We start from the raw sequence: 23,528 nt of genomic DNA, 5'->3' as shown, positions 1-23,528 counted from the left end.
ATGTTGTTGTTGCTTTGCTGACAACTGCATCACCAGCTATTATCTCTTCAATGTTGTTATGGTCTCATGCATCTTCTTGGTGCTGCTACTCTAGCTGAACATTACTGGAATTTCCTATTTTATTTGCTAATGGCTTTGCCCATGCACCTCTTCAGAGGTGGTGTCACTATACAGTCAGCAATGATATTTTAGGCAGTACATACCAATATCTCATTTACCAAATGAGATATTTAATAAAGCAGAGGTCTAGCCAGGAGGCAGCTAGCTCATCACAAAGATGACAAGTGTACAGATAAGCACAAATTTCCAAAATTTCACAATGGTATTCACCAAATTTATTTCTTCTTTTCATGTCAGTAGCCATCAGCTTGGTAAAATATTGTTCTCACTCCTAGCAACATTTTACTCTAGGTCTGTCACTAATCTTCATTATTAATACAGAAAGTTTGAAAACATGACCTGGAAAAACTCATCAGATTTAGCTTTGTAAATAAAGGTATTAGTATTAGTACTACAGTACTGAAGAGAATAGATCGATTCACTTTTTTATTGGATTGATAATACAGAAAGAGTCTAGATATCATTTCAGAGAATGGGAAACACAGCCATTTACAGAGCTGAATTTATTTAACTTTTTTAAGCATATCCTACAAAGATCCTGTCTTTATTAATAGTCATGGTCTTTTAGTCAACCAGATGAAGTGTTGTGTTTTTCCTTAATAACAAACCCAAGTCTCTCACACAGGGCAACAAACTTGGGTTTTTCTCTCAGACAATCTTTCTGTTAAAAGAAGATTTTGCAAAGTCTCATCTAAGGTAAAGTTGCCTTTCATAACCCCACCACATCAGACTGTTATCTCCACCCCAATGCCTTTCTTCTAAATTCATTGTGTGAGGGTTTGTTTCTTAAAAAAGCTTTTCCTGCCTGCAAGTAGAGGCTTCCAAACACAGACATGGACCTTCAAAAGTTGAGCATATGGGAGTTCCAGAATGAGGAAGTGAACTGATGCTCATACAGTGGAGTAACCGAAAGAGCATTTGCTAAGGTGACCACCATGCGAGAAAGCAGAAAAGACAGTTTTAAGACCATGTTCTAACAAGACTACTGAAGAATAAAACAGTCACTGGCTGCCACAAGTATGGACTCAACACCATCCATTTCATTCCTGTGTACCTCTAGGCATAATTCTTCTATGTTAAATATTCATCTCTCACTCCATCCGACCAGTTTTCTGTCCACTTGCTCCACAAATTTGTCTGTGATTCTACATGAGTTCTGGTCTCATGCAGCATTCAGAGTAGCACAGGAGGAGGCACAGCAATTCTTCATATCTGTCTGTAGCATCCCACATACTCAACACAATATTTGTGTTGAGCTCAAGCAGGAACAGGCACAACTGAAAACTCATTACGTATAAACTGAGTGTATCTCACTATTGCAAATCAAGCCCACAGTAGAACAGATCAAACCCAGTTCAAGAGGAAAACCAAGAAATCTAAGATCAGGAAAAGGAATAGAATACTGAAAACTACATATTTACCTAATACTACATATTTACCTAAAAATTTACCTAAAAATGTTCAAACTGATTTTAGAGTGACCAACATGTGACCCATATTTCCTTCTGGAATTATTTGTGGAAAGGTGCACTTTTCACATGTCCAATTCAGAGAGAAAAAATATTAGTTTTTGAATAGACTTGGTCCAAGCAGGAAAAACAAATGAGACAATCCAACTATATCAGTTCTGAATCAGAGCAGCTACTTCTATATATACCTCAGAAAACAAAAATTATGAGAGCTAAACCCATAAAGCAAGAACTCACCTCCCCATTATTCTAGGGATCATAACAGACTAATTATGCAGTTCAATTTACAGGCCAGTAAATTCTGAGACTCTGAACAAACTGATAAAATGACCACTCCTTGATCCCCCTGCTCCTTACTGAAAAATCTATAAGCTTTTGTAGTCACACTCCAGCCAAGATGTAAACTCTTAGAATATTGTACATAATAACATTCGCTACCATCTCAAGTCACTAGCATGACCTTCAGCCACAAGTTCAAGCAGCTGGTTTATTGCTCATTTGGTTCATTCTTGGATGGTAATAAAATTGAATGTTTTGTTCAAAATATACTTCCTGATACTTCTTTACTCTGTCTAACAGCATCTCCCTGTATCATCACTTCAATTTGGAATATTTAGGCAGTTTCTTAGCAATCACCTATCACAAGTCATGCTCTGAATACCCACGTTTTTTCTTCCAATTTTTTCTTCCTATCCCATAACACAAGACCACTTACTAAAGACATAAGGACTTAAAATGTGTGTGGGGGTGCTGAAATGTTATCATAAGTTTCTTAGTTGTAGGTTTGATGTGATTTGGACTTTAACCCTAGCCTGGTAAAGTTCCTGTCTTGGATTGTGCTTATCAGAGGTTGATAAGAGTTGCCAAGACAACTCTAATCCTCTGCCCTGGGTTTCGATCATCCTATTGTATTTTCCCCCATCCCATTGTATTTCTCCCCCACATGTCCAGCATACCCCAGACCCCAAAACCTTCAGGAGAGGTGTCTGACAGGGATTGGTGGGTCTCACAAGACCACATCCCAAATTCACCTGATTTGTTAATGTTGTGTATTGCATTTTGACCTTACCCACCTGGCTTTGTGCGATTGGTCTTGTAACTTGTGTCCACCCCTGAGATTTTGGGGGAACAAAAACCCCCTGTAACCGAGGCCGGGGGTCACTCCCCAGAGGCACAGGCCTGGAACCAGGGGCTGCCCCTGAGTTACCCGAATAAAATCTTTCTCCCTGAGCCTGGAGTGTCCCCTCTTTCGAACCACGGCCGAGACAGCTAAGGCAAAAGCACTGCGGAGCCAAAGACCCACGCAAAGGTACTGTTGGACGTATCACAGCTAGCAGGGTGGCCCAGCCGACGCTGAGCTGACCTGAGAGACAGATACGCGAAGCAACAAATGTGTATAACACAATTGACATTGTTAATATATTTCTGAGTATCTCTATCTTCAGAATAAATATTCCAGGGACTGAGAAAGCAAGAATAATCTACCATTTCTTTTCCTGGAGTAATTAACTTTATTTTAATTAAGAAAAAAAACCACTAGTCCTAAGAACTACTACACTTTTGCAGACAAGTGCAACCTTTTTAAAGACAATTGCTGCAGACTGAAAAAAAATTTTAAGAGGTTCAAGGACACCAGCCACATTTTTTTCCCTCTCTGCCTGCCTATCAGAAATAATTGCAACAGTCCTAGACCGCACAAGATACTGTCTAGCAGATAAGAGATAACAGAGTGTCACTGACAAAGGTCAGAATTAAAGGGCATAGTTTGATAATTGAGAAAAATAAGGATACATTTGGCCAAATATGAATATGGAGTTCAAGAAAGGTAGATTAGAACTCAAGAAATAAAGGGGGAAAGTTGTTTTCATTGTATGAGACAGCAGGAGTTAGAGCAAAAAAAATTTACTCAAGCTCACAAGTCACTGAGCTACCAGTTTATTCAGAACATGAAGAACAATTCCCTGGAGAGAAGTCCATGTACAGCAGATAGCCACACCATTAGGAGTATCAACTTCTTCCCACACCTGATCCATCGCATCAGAAAGAGAAAAGATACTGGTATCTGTTAACTACTGCTAAGAGGTCTGAAGTGAGCAGTTAGAAAAAAGTAAGTTCTGTATCTGCCCCACATCTCTATTGGTGACATTTCTGTAGGTATCTAAACCTCCCCTGAAAATATTTATGGATACCAGGATTAGAAAAACATGGAGTGATCAACTGCTTTTAATTTGTGGTTATAAGCTACACAGTTTTCATATCCTTGCATCAAAATAGGGCAATCCCAAAGATGATACTACAGCTTATATCCACTTGGAATAAAAATTGCATGAATACGAGTCTTATCATTTATATAGGCATTATCAAGTCAGCCCGTCTGGCCTCCTAACTACAACCAACCATCTACTATTTTCCAGACCTAAAACAGCTCAAGATAACAGTTGTGCAGATCAAGACCACAGTGCAGATGCAGAAATCAGTAGTAAACTCAGTTTGTGTGGGCCTGAAAATAAGCAAAGAAAGTCACATCTTGCGCATACAGTGACAGCATTACCACCACTGTACCTTTCCGTTCCCACTAGAATTGCATCTTTCAGGCCTGCTCCTCTTCTTTCCATCAATTCAGGGAATTACTGCTGCAACATTTAAGACAGGTAAGACCTCTTAATAAGCAATGGGAGTCTCAGGGCACTGTCACACAAACCTGTTTTTCTTCATATGGCTATATGTAACACCAAATGCCACTGCAATAAAGGTCCTGAGGTGGAACTGGCAGCATTAGGTTTATGGATGAATTTGATTTAAATGATTCTGCAACTATGTAGTCAGGCCTGAACTGACCTAAACTAGCTCAGTAACACCAGCTGCATAGGCAGGAGCATTTAAGGCCCCAGCCTAGTACTTGAGCTGGTTAGCTTTGCACTAGAACAGCAAACCTAGAAGCCCTTCAGCACAGGCATATGCAAGCCATATAATTGCACACTGGAAAGCATACACTTGCCACTTACTATTGTGGTACAGGATGGAAAACAGTAGTTTAGAAGCAGGCACGGTACCCTCTACAAAACTTGACTGTTTTGTAGAAGAGCAATGATGCACAAAATTGAAGGAAGGAATCATGTCATAGTTTTTCCTTGCTAAGAATGTCCCTGCAATTACTCATTTAGGGAAAAATGCAATTGCCCTCTCACTCTACTTGCTCTGTAACATAGAGAAAGAACACAGTTGCCATTCTGACTTTTAATGAAGGGGTTTTATTACTGTACAAATAGATTGCTTTCAAAAATAAATACATCATACTAATGATTTACAAGCTCACTATACCACTTAAGTTTTCTAAACAGTTTTAAGAATGTTTCTTTCTTTAAAAAGAATAAAGACTTCCTATCTAAGTGAATAGATATGAACAACACAACAGAGCCAAGGCAAATTCTTCTTGTGACTAGAGAAGGAAAAAGGTTTTGTATTTGTTCAAGATTATAATACCTGTTTATGGAAGTGTAATAAAGTAAAGAGACTTTGCCTAGTTAGGCAGCCCTGTGTTTTTAGCCTATGATCACACAGGATCAAGTGCAGAGTAACAAAAAGGCCTAGATAACAGGGAACCAAACATGTACAGCATAGTGACTCAAGGGGACATTAATTCAGAATCCAAGCAGCTTAAATACAGCTCCTTAAGTACAGGTTTCATGGGGAATATTTAAAGATGACAGAAAGGATATATTTTATGTCTTTTCTGACTTTTTTTCTTAGAAGTCTTCCAACATTTATTTGGAATTTTTGCTTCCAAGGAAGCAGCTGTTCCATCTTTACCTTTCTTAGATGTTATGCTAATCCTGTATTTCAATAGTTACTATTTCACACCTTTATAGATTTCATTACAATGTGTTTAACACTGATCACAAACAAATTTTATATTAAGAAAAAGACTAGGTATTTAGTTATGCAAAGAAACCAGAAACAAATTAAATTTAGAAGTAGAAAAAGACATCTGTTTGCTTAAATGTCTTAGCATTTACAAATAAAACCTGTGAACAGTCCAAATGGATTTGTACTGTTTCACAAGCTGTTTATAGATGTTGAGAATAAAAAGAGTATATTACATTAAACATCTTTGGTCAATCTCAAAGACAAATCTTCATTACTGTGCAGGTCTGAGATGAAGTTTAACAGAATTTCTAAATGCCTTGGGTGCTAAATCAGTACTATAAGAGGATTTGCAATATAAAGAAAGATTTCTAACCATTTAATTCACTAATCTAATCCTTATAGTAATCTTCAAACAGAAAACCATACAAGTTGGTAGTTAATATTTGCCAATTCCTATGGAAAAACTGGTTAGACAATCTGGTTTTGTCTGGTTGGGTTCCTGTGCACTGAGAATTAAAAGACTACCTGTATTTAAACTGAACTGCAATGATTTGACTTTTACAGCAGCTTCATGCATACATGTGGACCAATTTGTCACCACAAAGTGCAATATAATAATTTTGGCATGTTCACAACAAGTGGATGTAGTCACTTCTTAAGCATACCAAAATATGTTATTCAAACTGGGATAATTAGAGATAGGTAGATAATTCACAAAGTAGAATTTATGACAGACATTCAGGTACAAACCTGAAAACAAAACATCATTTGAAACGGAGTTCTTGTTTTACACTCCTCAACTCATCCAAACAAGTCATTATTATTTATAAGAAAATTTCAAAGACACAGTTCACCTAGATTTGATGATTTTTGTTTTAAAGAAAACTTCTGAAGTGCTGCAGATAAAAAAGAAAACTCCCTTATGATGTCACAACACTGTGTTACTCATTAACTGATCTTTAAACCTAGTTTGGGCTGGAGTCACACCAACAGAGCACTTCCTACAGCAGTGAGAAAGGAAGGCTGTGGGTTTCAAGGATCGCTCTAGAACTGAACTTACCTAAGTCTGAGGCTCCATTAAAATGCTGAAAAAAGGAAGCTCCTTGGAGGACTCTGTTTTTCGTTCTGAAAGTCACAGCAGCTTCCGAAAATCAAGTAATGACATCTCAGCCAGTCCTACGGAAAGTGTTGGATCAGTATTTATAAGGTAAATTCCAATATGATTGAGTGTTTTGCATGTGCTTGATGGTAGGGGAACAGGGCAGCAATACGAGAGGGCACAAGGATAAGTGAACTAACGAAGATACCCAGATAAGGAAGCTTAATATGAGAAGGAAATGCACAACGAGGTGGTAATTTCAAGTATGTCACTGATTGCACTGGGAAGGGAAGCACTACTGTAAAGGAGAAAGGGTACTGTTTTTTCCTTCTTTTTCTACTGACACTGAAATTGGGCTTTGAATGTGTGTAACACTATATACTAAAACTCAAGTTTTAAAGTTACCTCTATGGGATCACCCAAATACCTGTAATATTTGATCTCTGTTCAAAACAAATGTAAACTTTGTTAGATCAGGGAGTTTAACAAAATATTTTCTGTGTGTTTTGGCCTAAAGGACTTCATAATGTTTATTAAACTCTTTTTCAAGATAAGTGCCACCTTATTCACAAGAAATATTCACGGAAGTAGAAAACTTGCTAAACTAATACTGTTAAAGGATTTCCTGATAGAATATTGCAAAAAAATTCAGGGGAAATAGGTTTTCTTACTTTGGAAGGGTAGACTTGTTGAATTGCAAGTTCCCTCTGTGGTGGAATTCATTGCAACGTACAGCTCTGGATAAATCATGCACATTTTAGACAGCACAGAAAAATGAGGGAAGGCAATGTCAGACTCACCGCTTATCCTTCCTCATCTACTGCAGGAGTAAGGCAAGTAAACACCCATAGTACTTATGTCAACCCATCATGAATAGAACAGCTTAAAAGGCTACTCAAAATATCATTAGACATTTATTGGTTCTTAATCCACTTGAAAATTCTTTGCCAAGGACTGATCCTTAATTGTTGCATGGTGCCAAACAACCCTGAAGAGTGATTTGGAACCTCTACATAGCCTTTGTGTAGCTCAATTACATTTCTTTATAGCTGTGCACAAATTCTTTATATGGGGTGACAGATCTTATCACTAATTGGGTAACTAATTGGTATAAAAGAGTCTGTTGACCTAATTTTTTCTCTTTTGACATATTATTAAGCCTTTTTAATATCATATCTGCATATCATCCTTTCTTCCAACTCAAATGTCAAAGAGATAATGTCCAACAGTTTGAACAGATAATAAAGAATCAGAAATTTTAAGTTTTAATTAGAGATTTCAAAGGCTCTAATATAGAACTAATCACTTAGAGCTTGTTTTTAAAAATAAAAATTCAAATTACTTTTCATATGCCTCTTGATCTCATTTTCCAGTTAGGCATGGGACATAAGTACATACAGAGGTATTCAGAGAGTAGTAACAAAAGTTGGTGATTTTTAACCACTTCCTAATTTGGACAATATAAATTTTGTCCTCTTTTCTGTGTCGTGTCAAGAACACTGGGCAGACAGATCTACCTGCTTTTTCATTTACCACTGAATGACCAGTACACAAAAAGCTGCCATATATGTTCGGGGGGCAATGTGACCGGGCCTCACAGAGAACAGAGTCCTTTACCCCAGATTTCTCAATAATCGACCTGCCTGCCAAGTATCGAGTGGTAGGGGCAGGCCTTCTAGAAAACCAGTTTACTCAGTTGCTGGTTCAGTAAAGATAATATGATCATAAAGCCCTGCTGTGCAACCACAGCTCCACAGCTCTATCAATTGCAAATATGGAGTAGCAGGCTCCAAATACTAAATAATCTACTATAAACGATGCATGATAGCACACAATGAGTTAGATGGACTGAGCTCTCAAACTTGCTTTTGATGTGTTTGTCACAGTCATGATACATTTTTTGAAAATGAGTCACATGAAAAATCATGGAAAATGCTTTTGGGAAAAGTAAATGTAGGCTCTGCATTTTTAGGTACTACTCTCATACACTCCTATTTATTTGGAGCATATTTTCTATATATGAAGATGCACTCACAGAGAAAATTTTCTATATTAATGATTGTTCTTGTTCATTTTAATTATTCGTGCCTGAGGACAAAAACTGACTATACGCCTAAGTTTTTATATACATCTGTTTTCACCTCACTGTAATTGGCACCATGTGAATGAGCACGAATTTGGCAGAAACCAGAGAGTTATTAACATTTCATAAAGAGGAGCTCATAGTTTATCAACATGGCAGCATGTTATTCCTGACAGAGGAAAAACTGATTTCAGAAGCAAATTAAGACTCTGGAGCTAAGGCTGAGGTGTCACCCATGGATTATCAACCAGAAATTGGTATTGATAAAAGCACTGGCCACATATCTTGGCAGAATTTTATCACCATGAATGTACAGAGTTGTTCTGACATCAAAACAAAACATTTTCCAGTAGGCCAAAACAAAATCTGGGCTAAATAAATAGGGATCTCAAGCTCCCATTTGGAGCCCATCCCTATAATATGAGCCAAAATCCAGTTATCCTAAAATTTAGAAAAAATTAAAGGCTTTCTATTTTGAATAATCCTCAGAATGACTCCAGAAAAAAAAAAATTAAACACAAGAAAATTATTTTTTTCAGCAATTTAGACCACCAGTTCTGTGAATGTCATAATGCTATGTATGTCTATGCCAATCCTAGCAATAATCACCTTGCAGGTTAAATATTAAATGCTTGTAAAAAAAATTTCAGCATTTGTCATTAACATTGATATCAGGCAAAAATTGTAATTTTTTTTTTTTTAATTACAGAAAAATGTACAGCATGGAGTGGTTCATTTTCTAAATATCTCATGAAAATGGAAATCAAAATGGTTCTCAACTCTAGTCCTGACTGGCAGTTCATTTGGTGCATTACAATACACCAAATTAAATGTGCAACAAAATAAACATGGTACAAACAAACGAAATAAATACAGTACCCATGTTTGGCATCTGTGATCTGGCATTAACATTTACCTATCTTTTGCCTACAACAAAATAACAGAAAACCTGTGTAACAACTAGTAAAGTAAACTTTAAAGATGATTTTGTTTCTGATTTCCTTTCTGAAGATTTTTTGACAGCTTTTTTAAAGGAAATTCTGCATTGAAATTATACCCCTCAGAATCCTGCAACACACTGCTCTAAGACTAAGGCTTAGCTCAGAGTAATTTAAGAAGTCACCTTAAAATGATAGGCACATACAACCTTCTAAAAATTGTGTTGTTTTTATACCTCAATTATGAGCACCTGAAACACTGGCAACCACCTTAATGCTCAATGGCTTGCATCTGGGATTTGGCATTCACTCCTTGTGGCCTGACTATGTAGAAGACAAATTTACACTTGTTTTGGTTTCTTTTTCCCCCAGAATAATATAACTCCTAGTTCTAAATGAGACAGAACAGTAACTGTATAAGCACAGCTAAATAGCTTAGTATTCAGCACCCCATCTGACGTAAAGACTGTGAGAAAACTGACAGTATGATTAATTCTTTCACATTATCTTGTATTCCTCACTTTAACCTTCCTCTTCTAAAGGTAAGAACAAACCTTTCTTGAGCTTCTGAAAAGTCTAGCCTACATATTTTCTTGAGGAAGATTCAATTTATCCTCAAACAAGATGGTTTTCGTTTTCTTGCATATCTAATGCACCATACTGCTGCACTTCACAGACTGCCAGATGACTTAAGGTTTTTTTCAACAAAATAATCACCATATTTACACACATCATGGATGCTTGTATGCACTCAGGAATATGTGGTTCCAAAATGGACCTACATGTATTCCTTTATGATACACCGATTGAGTAATTATACATCCATGCATCTTATTCATTAGATACACATCATCTGTTAGATATCCTAATCATTCAGCTGTAGCTGGATTGAAATTTTTGTCCAATTCATCTGTATAGAGATGTCACATGTGGATGTTTTCCAGGATTTCCTTGGACATTTATAATCAGAGGATGACAAACCAAGCAAAACGTAACCCACAGAGCAGAACAAGCAATACTTACATTTAACTTTTTTAGCACAGCTGGACAATATATTAAATGAGAACATATATTTCTTTTATTAAAAATGAAAATATCTTTTTTTAAATTATAAATGGAGTAAGAGGATTTTGCCACCATGAGATTTCATACAATCATTTTAAATGACAAGATCTAGGCATCACAATATTCTAATATGTTAGCATTGCCAGTCATGAGGCATCCAGGCCAATATATTGCATGAAAATATGCCATAACTGCTCATTTATTTTTTTTTTGCCATGAGCTAAGAGGAGACACTGACGTGTGTTTTTCAGCAAAATGCCAACTGGCTGAGTGCTTTCTCACAGCTAGCAAAACCAAACCATTACCTGCCACAGGGCGGCTTTTTCCAGAATGTACGAAAATTGACATAAACAACTTGGAGCAAAAGTGAACATTACCCCGGTGTGCTTCATCATCTATGATAAGTGCCCCAACAAGCTTTCAGCCCAGCTTACTTCATTTGCCCCGTGCACTGCCCTGTCTAAAGGGGAGGTCAACCAATATAGTAATCCAGGCTACCTCAAACAAAAAAAAGGAACTGATAGCCACATAAGATTTCCAGTAAACAGCGCAGAAGAAAAATATTACCTGATATGGATATCCATAAAGTAATCTCAACCTTTTAAAAATAAATAAATTACTAAATACTTAATCCAGGCAAGGAACAAGACTCGACTGGCCAAAACTGCTTTTCACTCCTTAGAAAATTGCACCATTTGCTGTGTTCTGGCCCTAATTATCTTCCACAGACTAGTTTGGACCTTAGTTCCATCTATTCTGAGCGTGGTATGCTGAGTAACTTGAACACTGTTTTTGAATATTCCTGCTTGAGTCAGGAGTATCATCAACACCAGATCAGGTATGGCTTTGTCTAACTGGGTCTCGTACCCTCCAAAATCACAGTCTGTAGCCTCTCCAGGCAACTTCTTCCAATGCTGCCACACCTTTTTAGTCCAGTTGTTTTGGGTTTTTTTCTAGTGTGCATCTTGCAAGCCGGCTTTACTCTGATTTGTGAATGACTTGTGTGTATTCTAGAAATTAGAATTTTTTTCCCTGTTTCAACATCTTTCCAAATGCCTATTAGTTTGTATACCATACTATCAGAGCTCCTATTTCTACAGTATCTAACATAAGACTTCTTTACTATCACATTTCAACTATAAGGACTTAGCAGGCCTTTCAACACTTAACAGCCTCCAAGAAATTTGCATAGCTTTCACAGAATCCTACCAATGCAGAATATCCTAAAGAAAACTAAAGACAAGACATTATAATGACCTATCAGGCAAAAGTGTTCAGGCACAACCGATACATTTTTACACCTACAAAGGAATACAGAATTCCCTACTGAAGAAAAATGTGCTCATAGAACACAGAATGCTTATAACCACTCTCCTCATTTTTTGCTTTGTTTCTTTCCAAGAAAGTTTCCTCACATTCAGGCATGCTGATACTTGTTTGATAAACTGAAAAACACTTTATGAACAGCCCCAATGACTGTACTGAAATAAACCTTGTTGATTAAGACAATCTCTAATGCTGTCTATTTTCAGCTAGATTGTCTTTTTCATAATTCAACAGCAATATCCTAACCATGAATCTCCAGGCATGGGTAGCAGCTCCACTGCTTTTTATACAGACCTTTCCAATGTGTCTCATTAGGCTCTTCTACTCTTTCTTTCTCCATGTCCTTCAAGATATGATTCATAACTATTCTGATAAATTGAGGAAATTGATTGGAAGGAAGAAAAAAGAAAAACAAAGCAAAATGCACAAACAATATGTAAACAGTCGTACTTAGTCAAGTCTTACAATTTGCTGCCAATACACTAGAGAACAACATCTCAGCTGACATTTATAAAAGCTTCATTAGGTCATAGTGCTTGTATACTAAACCTGAGCCAGCCAGCCTCACCTTGTTGTGAAACACAAACACTCTACTGCAAAATAAGACCAGTGGGACTGTGCATAAGACAGATGAAGTTATCTTTTAAACTCCTCTCTATACAGCCTTCATAAGACTACTGGTGTCCAGTCTGGGGGATCACACTTCAGAAAATACCTAAACCTACCAGAGGCAGTTCATAGGAAAAACAAACAAACAAAAAAAAAACAAACCAAAACAAAACAAAACTGAATCCACAATTTGTATGTTTTATCTGAGACTAAAGATAAGATGAAAATGAGGAGAAACAACTGATAGGTTTTCACTGTTCTTCATATTGAATAAATTAAGAAGTAATGGCTTTAGATTTCAGTAACAAGGATTCAAAATGATGTTGTGGATTAAGGACATCCTCTGGATGATGGCAAACACTGGAACTGGTGGCCTGGACACACTGATGAGGTTTTAAGAACAACTCAGATAGAAGCCTTTCAAGGAGTGACACAGGAATAGCAGGCCTTAACTGGGGACAGCAAGTGAACTCAATGATTCAGTGAGTCGCTCCCCATTCTGCTTTTCTGTGACTTCATATATATCTTAAATCTTTTAATTTTACAATAAAAGTTTTTCCTACTGTTTAATCTCTAATTTTTTTATTCTTTGCTGTGTTATACATAATGTTGAAGGTCCTACTTATTGAGAACCCTGAATCCCCTCTAAGGTTTAATGTACTCATCAGAGCAGGAACATGTGAATTTCTGTCTATACAGCATCACCTGTACTGCCGGCATTAAAAAGCAATCAGTAACTTTATAGTACACTACTTTCTCTTTCTTTCCCCAATCTGCCCTTCAGCAGTTAGAGAAAAATAAAGTCCAGATTTTCTCACAACAAGTCTTTTTTAGAGACAGCTTGATCTTCAAATACTTGCTTTACTGCACCTGTATATATGAGCAATTATCACACTACAGTAAAAGGTCCTTTGTGAGTTTTTTCTTTTTATGTAAGATTTGATCATAATAAAAGCATAAGGTTTTCAAGTATATCCCACTCACATGAGCAGTTGCCATTTGCTTATTTAATATAAGGCACTCCTCCCTGAATATTACTGAGAATCCTGGTATTCAGAGCTTTTATCACTCAGGAGTGTCCCCTCTTACTCTGGATTTGCTGCACCATGTAGTTTGACAGAGTCTGGCCACAGAGTTTCTTTTTCAAATCTTAAAAAAAACTCACAAACTATAGTTCTGGTTCATTGTTTATTACTTCCACTGTCATTATCTGGTAACCACAAACCAGACTAAGCACATGTGTCTTGGCAATCTGTCAGAAGCAAGTCTCTGATAAGAGTTAAGATATCATGATATGGAAGAAAATACTAAGTAAGGATTCATTTTTTAGTGTTCAGGCTTTAGGCATCAATTTTTTTGAATGTAAGTTTCTTTTGCACTACGTGACTAGACAGATTTATTTTAATCAGCACACCTTGGGAAGAGAGCCAGATTAAACTACAAAAGAGACTGAGCCCCAGGACCAAGCAACTCCTTTTTAGATCTTGCACCACTGACGTAAAGACAGGAACCTCTGGCAATGAATAAACAAAACAGTCAGTGGTAGCATTTATCTCTGAAACAGGCGGTTAAACCTGACAGACTGAAAATCTAAGCACTCAAAAGAAAGCAGATTTTATTTATTCAAATATCTAAAAGTCAGATTCTCATACCAGTACTTCTGCTGAACTGCATATAGTTACACAGGAATTGCTCAATTATTCATAAGTCTGCCTCAAAATTAGGACTAAATTAGCAAATACATTTTTAGTGCAATGGAAAGCCTCCAAAAACAAGTTGAGGAGCAGGCAGTCACTTTTCCTAGTGATTCCAATCCTTCTGTGCATGCTTTATTAGTGCATACTTACACAAGAACAATCCCCAGGGTACCTAACAGGTTGCTGCCCTCAAGAAAAGGGCCTGAATAGACACACAATGCCTTCCCCAGCCCTCTCAGTTCCAGCTCTACCCATAGGTCAGGCAGCTGAAATGGCTCCTATTCTGTTATGGTTGGATAAATGAAATGCTGTTATATTGTCAGGTTGTATCTGGTGCAAGGGGGTGGGAGAGGCTTTGCAAAGCAGTGCCAAGTGGACTCGGGTGCTCAACAAGGAAGAATAGCAGAAATCAGTGTTTCACAGGTACAGGGCCTAACAGGCGGAATAACCTCTCTTGTAAATTAAATCTCATTTCTTTTCCAGATGTGCCTTGACTTGTATGTTAAATACTACATGAACATTAGTTAATGGTGTCTTGCAGAAATACAGCCATTTTAAATGTCTTCCTTTCTATGCATCTTAGCACATACTCTTTAAATTTTCCTGTACTGGAGCAAATTAAACCCACACAGTCTAGCAAAAGTCATACAGCAATCTCACTTTTTTTGCAGGATCTGCGTGCCCAAGCAGCTATGGCAGTCTTGAGCCATTTAATCATTGACACCTCTTTCTTATCACTGATTTCCTGCAAGTATTGCAACAATAGCTAAAACTTATTTCTTGCACCTCCTAAAGATCAAGTATTCAAAGGTGATTAATTTGCTTCATACACTTTTCAATCTGAAATGTACATTAGTATCTATCTTCTACACAAATATTCATTAAAAGAAACCACTCTACTGTGCATATTCTCCCTTTAGCTGATGTGAATATTCAGCTGTTAGGAAGTTATTCTATTATTAATTTTATTAAAACATGAAATAGACCTTTGTCTAGACATGTTACTTTGAACTCTTATCCCAGGATTTTCTCCTTTGATTGTGTACTTACAACCACAGAGTCCATTTTAGCTTTATGAAAGCATTTAGTTCACCAAACTGAAACCCAACTGTATTACTAACCAGGTAGTAAAAACATTTTTCATAGGTATGTTGACAATTTGTGCCTGCCATGCAAGATAACTTGTGGCAAATGGCACCTTAAATCTAACCTTCCTTAGTGCACTCAACTTGCCCCACAGCTCTGCCAGAACAGGTCCAAGGAAGGCCAGGGGTAAGCCAGCTTGCTGGTTCTTTGCACAGTATTAGGTCATTTTGTCAGAGTTAGTAGAAATGAGACAAGGGCAAGGCCCATTTGAAATTAAATCTAGACAAGGATGTCAAAAATAAGAATGTCTCTAAATACATCAGTAACAAAAGGAAATCTAAGAAGATGCAGAGAAAGCAGAGTTACTAAACACCACCTTTCTATTGGGTCTTCACTGGCAAGACCAGCCCTCAGGAATCTCTGACCCAGGAGCCGAGGGTAAAGGATGTCAGAAGCAAGACTCTTCCCTGGTCAAGGAGGACTGGGTTAGAGAACACCTAGGAAAATTCAACACACACAAGTCCATGGGCCCTGACAGAATGCACACTGGAGTGCTGAGATCTTCAAGGCAAGAAGGAGGGTGCAAGGACCTATCAGCCAGTCAGCCTTCCAGTCCCTGGAAAGGTGATTGAGCGCCTCATCCTGAAGGCCACTTCTCTCCACAGGGAGGACAAGAAGGTGATCAGGAGCAGTCAGCATGGATTCATTAAAGGCAAATCATGCTTGACCAACCCAATTGTCTTCCACAATCAAACAACTACCTGGATGGATGAGGGGAGAGCAGCAGATTGTCTACCTTGACTTCAAGGCTTTCGACACTGTCTCTAACAATGTCCTCACAGGCAAAGTCAGGACGAGTGGACTGGATGAGTGGGCAGGGAGGTGGACTGAGAAGTGGTTGAACAGCAGATCCCAGAGTCATAATCAGTAGCCCAGGCTCTAGTTGGAGGCCTGTCCATGGTGGTGCCTCCCAAGGTTCAATAGTGGGCCCAGTCTTGTTTAAATTAACCAGCAATGACTTGGGTGAAGGGGCAGAGGCCTCCTCAGCAGTTTCACTGACAACACAAAGCTGGGAGGAGTGGTGATACCCCAGAGGGCTGAGGAGCCCTTCAGAAGGACCTTGACAGGCTGGAGAGATGGGCAGAGAGGAACCTTCTGAAATTCAGCAAAGGCTGAATGCAGGGTCCTGCACCTGGGGAAAAATAATCCCATGCAGCAGCACATGCTGGAAGCCAAACCTGCTGGGAAGCAGCTCTGGGAGAAGGATGTGGGAGTCCTGCTGGACAACAGCCTCTCTATAAGCCAGCAGTGTGTCCTTGCAGCCAGGCAGGCCAATGGATCCTGGGCTGCATTCGGAAGAGCACTGCCAGCAGGTTGGAGGATGTGATCCTTCTCTTTTATTTGGCTCTAGTGAGGTGTGACCTGGAGTGCTGTGTCCAGTATAGCACTGCTCAGTACAAGACTAGGAGCTCCTGGAGATGTCCAGCACGGAGTTACTAAGTTGATTCAGAGTCTGGAGCATCTCTCTTCTGAGTAAAGGCACAGGGAACTAGGTATCTTCAGCCTCAAGAAGGGACAACTGAGAGATGACCTCATCAACATCAGTAGGTATCTGAAGGGAGAGTGCCAAGGGGACAGAGCCAGCTCTTTTTAGTGGTGCCCACCAATTAAAGAGGCATTGGGCAGAAACTGTTGCACAGGAAGTTCCACCTGAACATGAGGAAGAATTTTTTACTGTGCATGTGACCACGCACTGGAACAGGTTGCCCAAAGAGGTTGTGGACTCTCCCTTGCTGGATTCAAGAACCATCGGGACACAACCTTGTGCTATATATCCTAGGACAGTCCTGCCTGAGCTAAAATGTTGGACCCACCGGTCCCTTCCAGCATTATTCAGTGGTTTTGTGATTTTTCTGCGCAGACAAAGCAGCCTGGGGTGCTGCTGTTGAGAAAGGAAGCATAAACACCTACTTGTCTGCTCAAGATGTAAAGCCGCAGATGAAAATACCAGCTAATCACTTCAGAAGTTCACATTAGTCGAGCAGTCCAGAGGCCAGTATCAGTATCTGGACTGCTGTCTGCTCCCACGACAGAGAACAGGAGCAGCCACCGCCACCGTCCCTCCGGGCCGCGCCTGTGTCACAGGCCCATCTCCTGTACTCCCGTATAAAACATTCAGGACAGCTTTTGTTGGAGCCGGCGGGAGCCGCCGCCTCCCGCGACAGCGTCCCGACTGAATAATTTACAGCCCGTAAGGGATCGGCCTCCCGGGGAGCGGGCCCGGGCGGTGCCGGGCTGGGCGGCCCCGCTCCCGGTGCGGCCAGGCGGGCCCGGCCGGTTTGCGGCGGCTCCTCCGGCTCCGCGGGCCCCGAGCGGCGGCGGGTCCGCCCCGGGGCGGGGCGGGGGCGGAGCGGGGCCCGGCCCGGCCCGGCCCGCGGGCGGCGGAGTGCCTTGGCGCGGCGGGGCCAGTCGTGCCGCCCGTGCCCATGGTGCTGATGACCGAGCCGCGGGGCGATGCGGAGGAGCCGAGGGCGGCGCGGGCCGGCGCCCGGCGGGAGAACAGGGGCGCCCCGCTGCCGTGAGTAGGGGCCGCGCCGGGAGGGGCCGTGCCCGGGCCGCGGGGCTGAGGGCGGGGGGGCCGGGCAGCGGGGCCGCGCTGCTGGGGGCGGAAATCCCCGGGAAAGAGGCGCCGAGGGGCCCCGCCCCCGGGCTGGCAGTGAGCCCCAGCCCCCTGTGCTCGGCCGAGACCCGCTGGAGTTCAGCGTTCAACTCCGTAGTTATAGTATTAGGAGCAAGACGTAAAAATACTGCTTCTAGTGGTGTCACCCAGCAGCCTGAAAATCTTTCTGAGCCGTGGCACTCAAATACAGTAGTTGTGCTTTATCGCTTATGTTGATGTGTACGGGCTGCTGTGGGAAGCTGTGAGCCTTTCCTCTGAGTGCCAGGAAAACCCAGAACTTTGTGGAAAGTTCACAGAGTCTGACACAGGCGAGAGGCGTTAAAGCGGGAGTTCATTCTGATGTCCCAGAAAGGGGAGGATGTCCCTTCTCAGGAAGGATAGTAGTCACTTGCCCATCCTGGCATGGTTCCCCACTGGGCTCCTTGCCCGCTGTGGCCAAACCCGTACTCACACTTCTGCTTTTTAACCTGAGAAGTACTGTAAAAATTGACTAGGTGAAGAGGTCGAAAATATTCTTCATGGGGAAGAGGAGGCTCTCTGCTGGCTGGTACAGGCTGTCTGCTTGGACTAACTGGTGGAAGGTGGGGAAGTCAGAGTGCTCAGAAGGGTGGGAGGACTTCCCTGAGGCTGCTGACTTTCCCAGCCTCTGATGATGACTGAGAGCATCAAGAGTTAAAGGTTCATCTCCTGCATTGGTCTCTTGCTCCCTGCAGAGATCTCAAGTTGTTGAGGTGGTTGTGTGCCATAGCAGTGACTGTCACGTGAAAGCGTTGCTGGAATCAAGCAGTTGTCTGTTTCCATACCAGGCTCCCAATCCACATGAGTCTTGGCAGTCGCAAGGACAGTGTTTGAGAAATCAAACATCTGTAAAAAGAAACTAAAACGTGGGGCTTTCTCCTCAAGAGAAATTTAAAAGTGTTAACTTTCTCCTAGTCTGGGATGATGATTCTTCCCAAAGAACTTTTCATCACAAATATTTAATCTTAAACAGCTTCCAGGACAATGGCAAACAAGTTAGCAGCTAGCTCTTTCTCTTGAAAGAAATTTTGAGAAAGTCTGTGTTGATTTTTAGTTTTTTTCCTCCAGCTGTTGTATGCATGATCTCTAAGCAGGTGTATTCTTAAAGTATGTATCACAGTGAAATCTGTTACCAGAAATAACTTGCTTGTTAGAGAACACTGGGAATCAAAGTGTCTTCTAAGTGTCCTTTATCCTGTATGGTGTAATCACATCAGTGACTTCACACTACAGATGAAACATAATTCCCAGACCTTCTCTAGAGTCGTCTAATTTCAAGCCTTGGATCCTGATCCCTGCGCAGAATTATGCCAGTGAACCTAATGAAGTTGTTCAGGTATGCAAGATCTGTATCTGATTTTTCTCTTGAAAACAGAACTAGGAGTCCAAGATAGTATATGGAGAGCTTGATCTCAGAGGCATTACCCATGCACAGGTAACTGACCATCTGTTTTTCCCCCAGGTGTTTAGTCTTTCAGTCCTTCATCAGTTAACAGTTTTAGAAGCAAGGTCAGTCTTAGGCAGTGTGGTAAACAGAAAGGTTTTCCTCATTGACTCTCTAGGTTTTTTTAGCTATCAGTTTTTGCTGTTCAGTAGGTGTCATGCGGGGAAGAGCTAGGGAGTCTGTTACACTTTAAAATACGGTGTTCAGCAGTAGTAGCCTGACAGCAGGAGGGTGAAAAGACTGGGAGAGGAAAAAAAAAAACAACAAAACCCAACAACTTGAAAAACTTTGTCTTAAACTAGAAAATTGTTAAAGCATTTCCTCTTTGGAAGCAAAATTAGGATTTACTTTCCAGCCCCATTTTACTGAGAAACTTATCTGAGAAACTCTTGTGTTCATTTGATGGGGAGTTAACTCCACAAGCCAGGTATGTTTGGTTTGGCTAATGTGAAGTTTCAGGGGAGATTGTTCAGCTCAAGAGTGGAAGTGTGGCTTTAATTCAGCTAGAAATGAGATTGCTACAAGCTGAATTGTTGAAACTTTGGTTTTAGAAGATGTACATAAGTGTGTGTGGATTTGGTGGCGTTTCATTCCCCTCATGTACTTCCAGAGAACAATATGCAACCAACAGAGCTCATGATGACCTCTATTTGAAAAAAAATGCTAGCAGGGTTATAGGGGTTTATGGAATCTTTAGTGTTTTCCAAAGCGCAGGGCGAGAGAGATTCATGTGTGTAAAGAGATTTATGTGTATACAGTGACTTGTACTTCCTGGAGGTATGCTTAAAATGTTGTTCAGTTTAAAGATGAACTTTATAGCTTAATATGCTGCTGCTACCATAAAGGCTCCCTGGGGGATAGGTGCATCTGACAGATTGAAGCTGTAGAAGTATTTGATGTTGTTTTGGGGTTGTTTTTTTCAGGGTTTTTTTTTTTTATTAATTTTTTTAAATGTCTGAAGATTAGAAACTTGGAAGCTTGTATTCATCCAACAGTGATTCAGAAGAGTTAAGTACTTTCATACTGATGGGCTACTTTGACATGTTTAGTGATATTTATATATTTGCAAAGTTTCTAGTAGATCTCTGTGAGTCGTAACACCGGAGGTAACACTGTGTGGAAGATGGGCACTGCTAATACACAGACCCAAAATAGTGATGTGCCAAAAGCTTGTCATTATGTTTAGTTCCTTCCAAGACAATAAAAAAAATGTGGACAGAAAAAACCTTCCAAGTGGAATTCCATAGCCATTTCATCCTGATGTGGCCTTGGAACAAAAAGAAATTAACCCTTGCACTGTATTCAGAGAATATTTAATTTTTTGACTGGGAAGTGGGCTGTGTTTTATTTGTGGTGGCACTGGACCTTCTGTACAAGTTGTCAGCCCTGCTTCACGGACAGCTGGTGGAACAGATGTTTGAACATTGAAAATAAGAGTGTGACACATTAGGGAGAAATGGCAGAGGAGTAATAGCAAGCACTTCATATCCCTCTGCTCTTAGCTGTGCTTGCTTCTGGTGAAGTCCATGTAGCACTTTCTGGTACCACTGCCAATCCTGGTATGATTCAATCTGTCTGTATAAGTGTAATGTGATGGGTTACAGTATGGCAAGATTCTGCTAACATTAAGTGGCACATTCTGTCCTCTCATAGTTTACAGAATCAGGTAATGTCCAATTACTGAGTGTAACTTAAAGAAATGAAGAGATTGGGACTTAAGAGTCCAAAATATGTGGAAGGGTTTTTTGGGTTTTTTGTTTTTGTTTTTGTTTGTTTGTTTGTTTGTTTGTTTGTTTTTTTGAAATTGCATTACGGGTAGTGGGGAAAGTATGCTACTGCAAGCAGTGGAAAATGCTTACAAGCAAATTGGATACTTCTGGGCAGGGAGAATGTGACTTTTATGGTTTGTTTGTCTGGCATATTATTCTACCATAACAGATGTTTCTTAATAACTGTTTATCAGTTGATAAATTAAAACAAAATTAATTGACTGACTTGTGTTTAATCAAAATAGCCAAACTTTTGCTGTGAGTTTTTTGGGGGTTTTTGTTGGTTTTTTTTCCAAAGGGGAAAAGGTGTATGTACTTTCAGGAGATGAAGATCTAGCACATACTAAGTATCATATTTTTTAATTCTTCCCTTGTAGTTCTTTGTTACTTTTATAACAAAAGTTGTAACACATGATATCTAAAGAAGGAGAGGCTTGCAAATGAAACATTTAAATTTATGACTGGAGTTTTCAGTCTAGATTTGAACCTTCACTTGTTCATGATGATGTTATTTGATCACTTCTGGTTTTTCCCTTTTTTCTCCCTGCTATTCCTACTTCGCTCACTTTATATGCATGCTTAAGTTATAAAAGCAGCTTTTAAAAAATATTTTCTCCATGTGTAAGTGCATGATACGGCTCTGAGGAGTTTTCCTTCCATCCGGGTGCTTCATGTGACTGATGTATTTACTGGTTATATGCAATCTGTAAGAAATGCTTGTTAGGCAACATAATAACTACACCTTTGGGCAGCAGGATTTGTTGCTGGTATTTGACAGGTGATGCATAAACATCCCATCACAGTATTGTCTTTTTACTTCCATCTCCATAAATATTGCAGTCATGTTGTTAGAAATTATGTGCTCATCTAATGGGGCCACTGCTGAGACTAGTGATCTTTATGCTCTGTACACAGCTGTTGCTAAGTCCACATTTATCCTTTCCAATGAATCTTTTCAGACCTGTGTTACTTTAATTAAACTTCTACCTGCCACTGACTGTCTTTGCCTCTGTCCTTGGAAAAAATAGCACACTGAAGTTAGGTAGGTTAATTAGCTCCAGAAAGAGTGGCAGGAAATAATATGTAGGCTGCAGATAGGCAGCAGACAGTTTCAGCAGAACAAGGAATGTAGATGCAGACTGAAGCCTTCGCCTTCTGTGGATAGAAGAGGGAAGCGTAGTTATCTGACTATGAAACAGCTGTTCTGTACCTCCCCCATAAAACCAACCATGCCCTGGCATGTCCTCAGTTTAGCCCTCTGGCTATAGTTTCAGTCTGTCTGTGAAAGACGGACCACCTAGGCAAAAGACTCTTGATGTGCTTTTGTAGTTGCCATCTATGCTATACTAGTTCAAGAAGAGCTGTTTAGATTTTTTCAGCCTTTTTCTCAACAAAGAGGAGGTTTATAATACGAAAGTCCAGTAAGTAACAGAATTATATATATTCCTATTTGGTTTACAGAATTATATATACTCCTATTTGGTTTTGAGAAATTTTAAAATACATGTAAATGTGCTATGGCCAGTATACAGGAGAGTGTGTTTTGCCGTGGGAGACAGCTTGTGGCCAATGGAAAGGCTCACATTGGAGAAGCAGGCTTTCAGAGCATTCAGACTCAGTGTTGTGGTGACAAAAAAATAGAAAAAGAAAGAAATGGTGAAAATAGAAAATCCAGCTGTCCTTAGCAGGTGTCTGGCTACCATGTGTCACATCTGATTCTAATAAAACTACCTTTTTCCAAGGCTCTGGAAGGAAAATGGTTCCTTATACTCAGCGTCGCAGTCAAAGGCACTGTTGTGACTGGTGTTGGTTAGACACACTGTTGGGAGCTAGTATTTCCTAGTGTGAAATAGTAGCTTTGTATTCAATTATCCACATTGTTCTGGTCTTTTCCATGAACACATGAGCAAGTCTGTAAGGATAGCCATAGGTTGAAAAGATAATAATGAGAAATTCAGCATTGTCAGATCCTTGGTGAATGGTTCACTTTTGTCCTTGGTGAAATGTGTGATGAAATGTCAAAAATGTTCTTGAGTATTCTTTGAAACTTCAGATTTTGCTTCCTGGATTAGTGTTGTGTTTTAAACAAGGAAAGCATGATAAAGGAGAGTAGATAGACACAATGAGAAGCTAATTTTCATCTCATTGTTTTTCATTTGATTTTGTTGTGCACTATTTTTGCTGGGGAACCTCACAAAAAATATAAGATATGTAGGAGCAGAATCTAACACACTTTAAACAGGGAAATTTTATCAGTG

General features: G+C 39.9%; 1 protein-coding gene across 8 annotated transcripts in view; it reads left to right on the top strand.

The window, feature by feature from the left end:
* Positions 1-6,439: 6,439 nt before the first annotated feature.
* Positions 6,440-23,528, top strand: part of GRAMD2B (GRAM domain containing 2B) — a gene marked incomplete at its 5' end in the record, with an annotated part of 41,859 nt that continues 24,770 nt past the window's right edge. For 6 of the 8 annotated variants that reach the window (XM_083883886.1, XM_083883885.1, XM_083883883.1 and 3 more), the window contains one exon: positions 6,440-6,663. In XM_083883886.1, the coding sequence (XP_083740012.1) occupies positions 6,539-6,663 (125 nt within the window). Of the gene's footprint in view, positions 6,664-17,845; positions 17,938-23,528 lie in introns of those variants that run through there. The other 2 variants (XM_083883881.1, XM_083883884.1) reach the window with 2 other exon arrangements.

This window comes from Zosterops lateralis, assembly GCF_965231275.1.
Source record: "Zosterops lateralis genome assembly, chromosome: Z".
Classification (NCBI taxonomy): domain Eukaryota; kingdom Metazoa; phylum Chordata; class Aves; order Passeriformes; family Zosteropidae; genus Zosterops; species Zosterops lateralis.
This window is presented reverse-complemented; position numbering and strand designations above follow the sequence as displayed.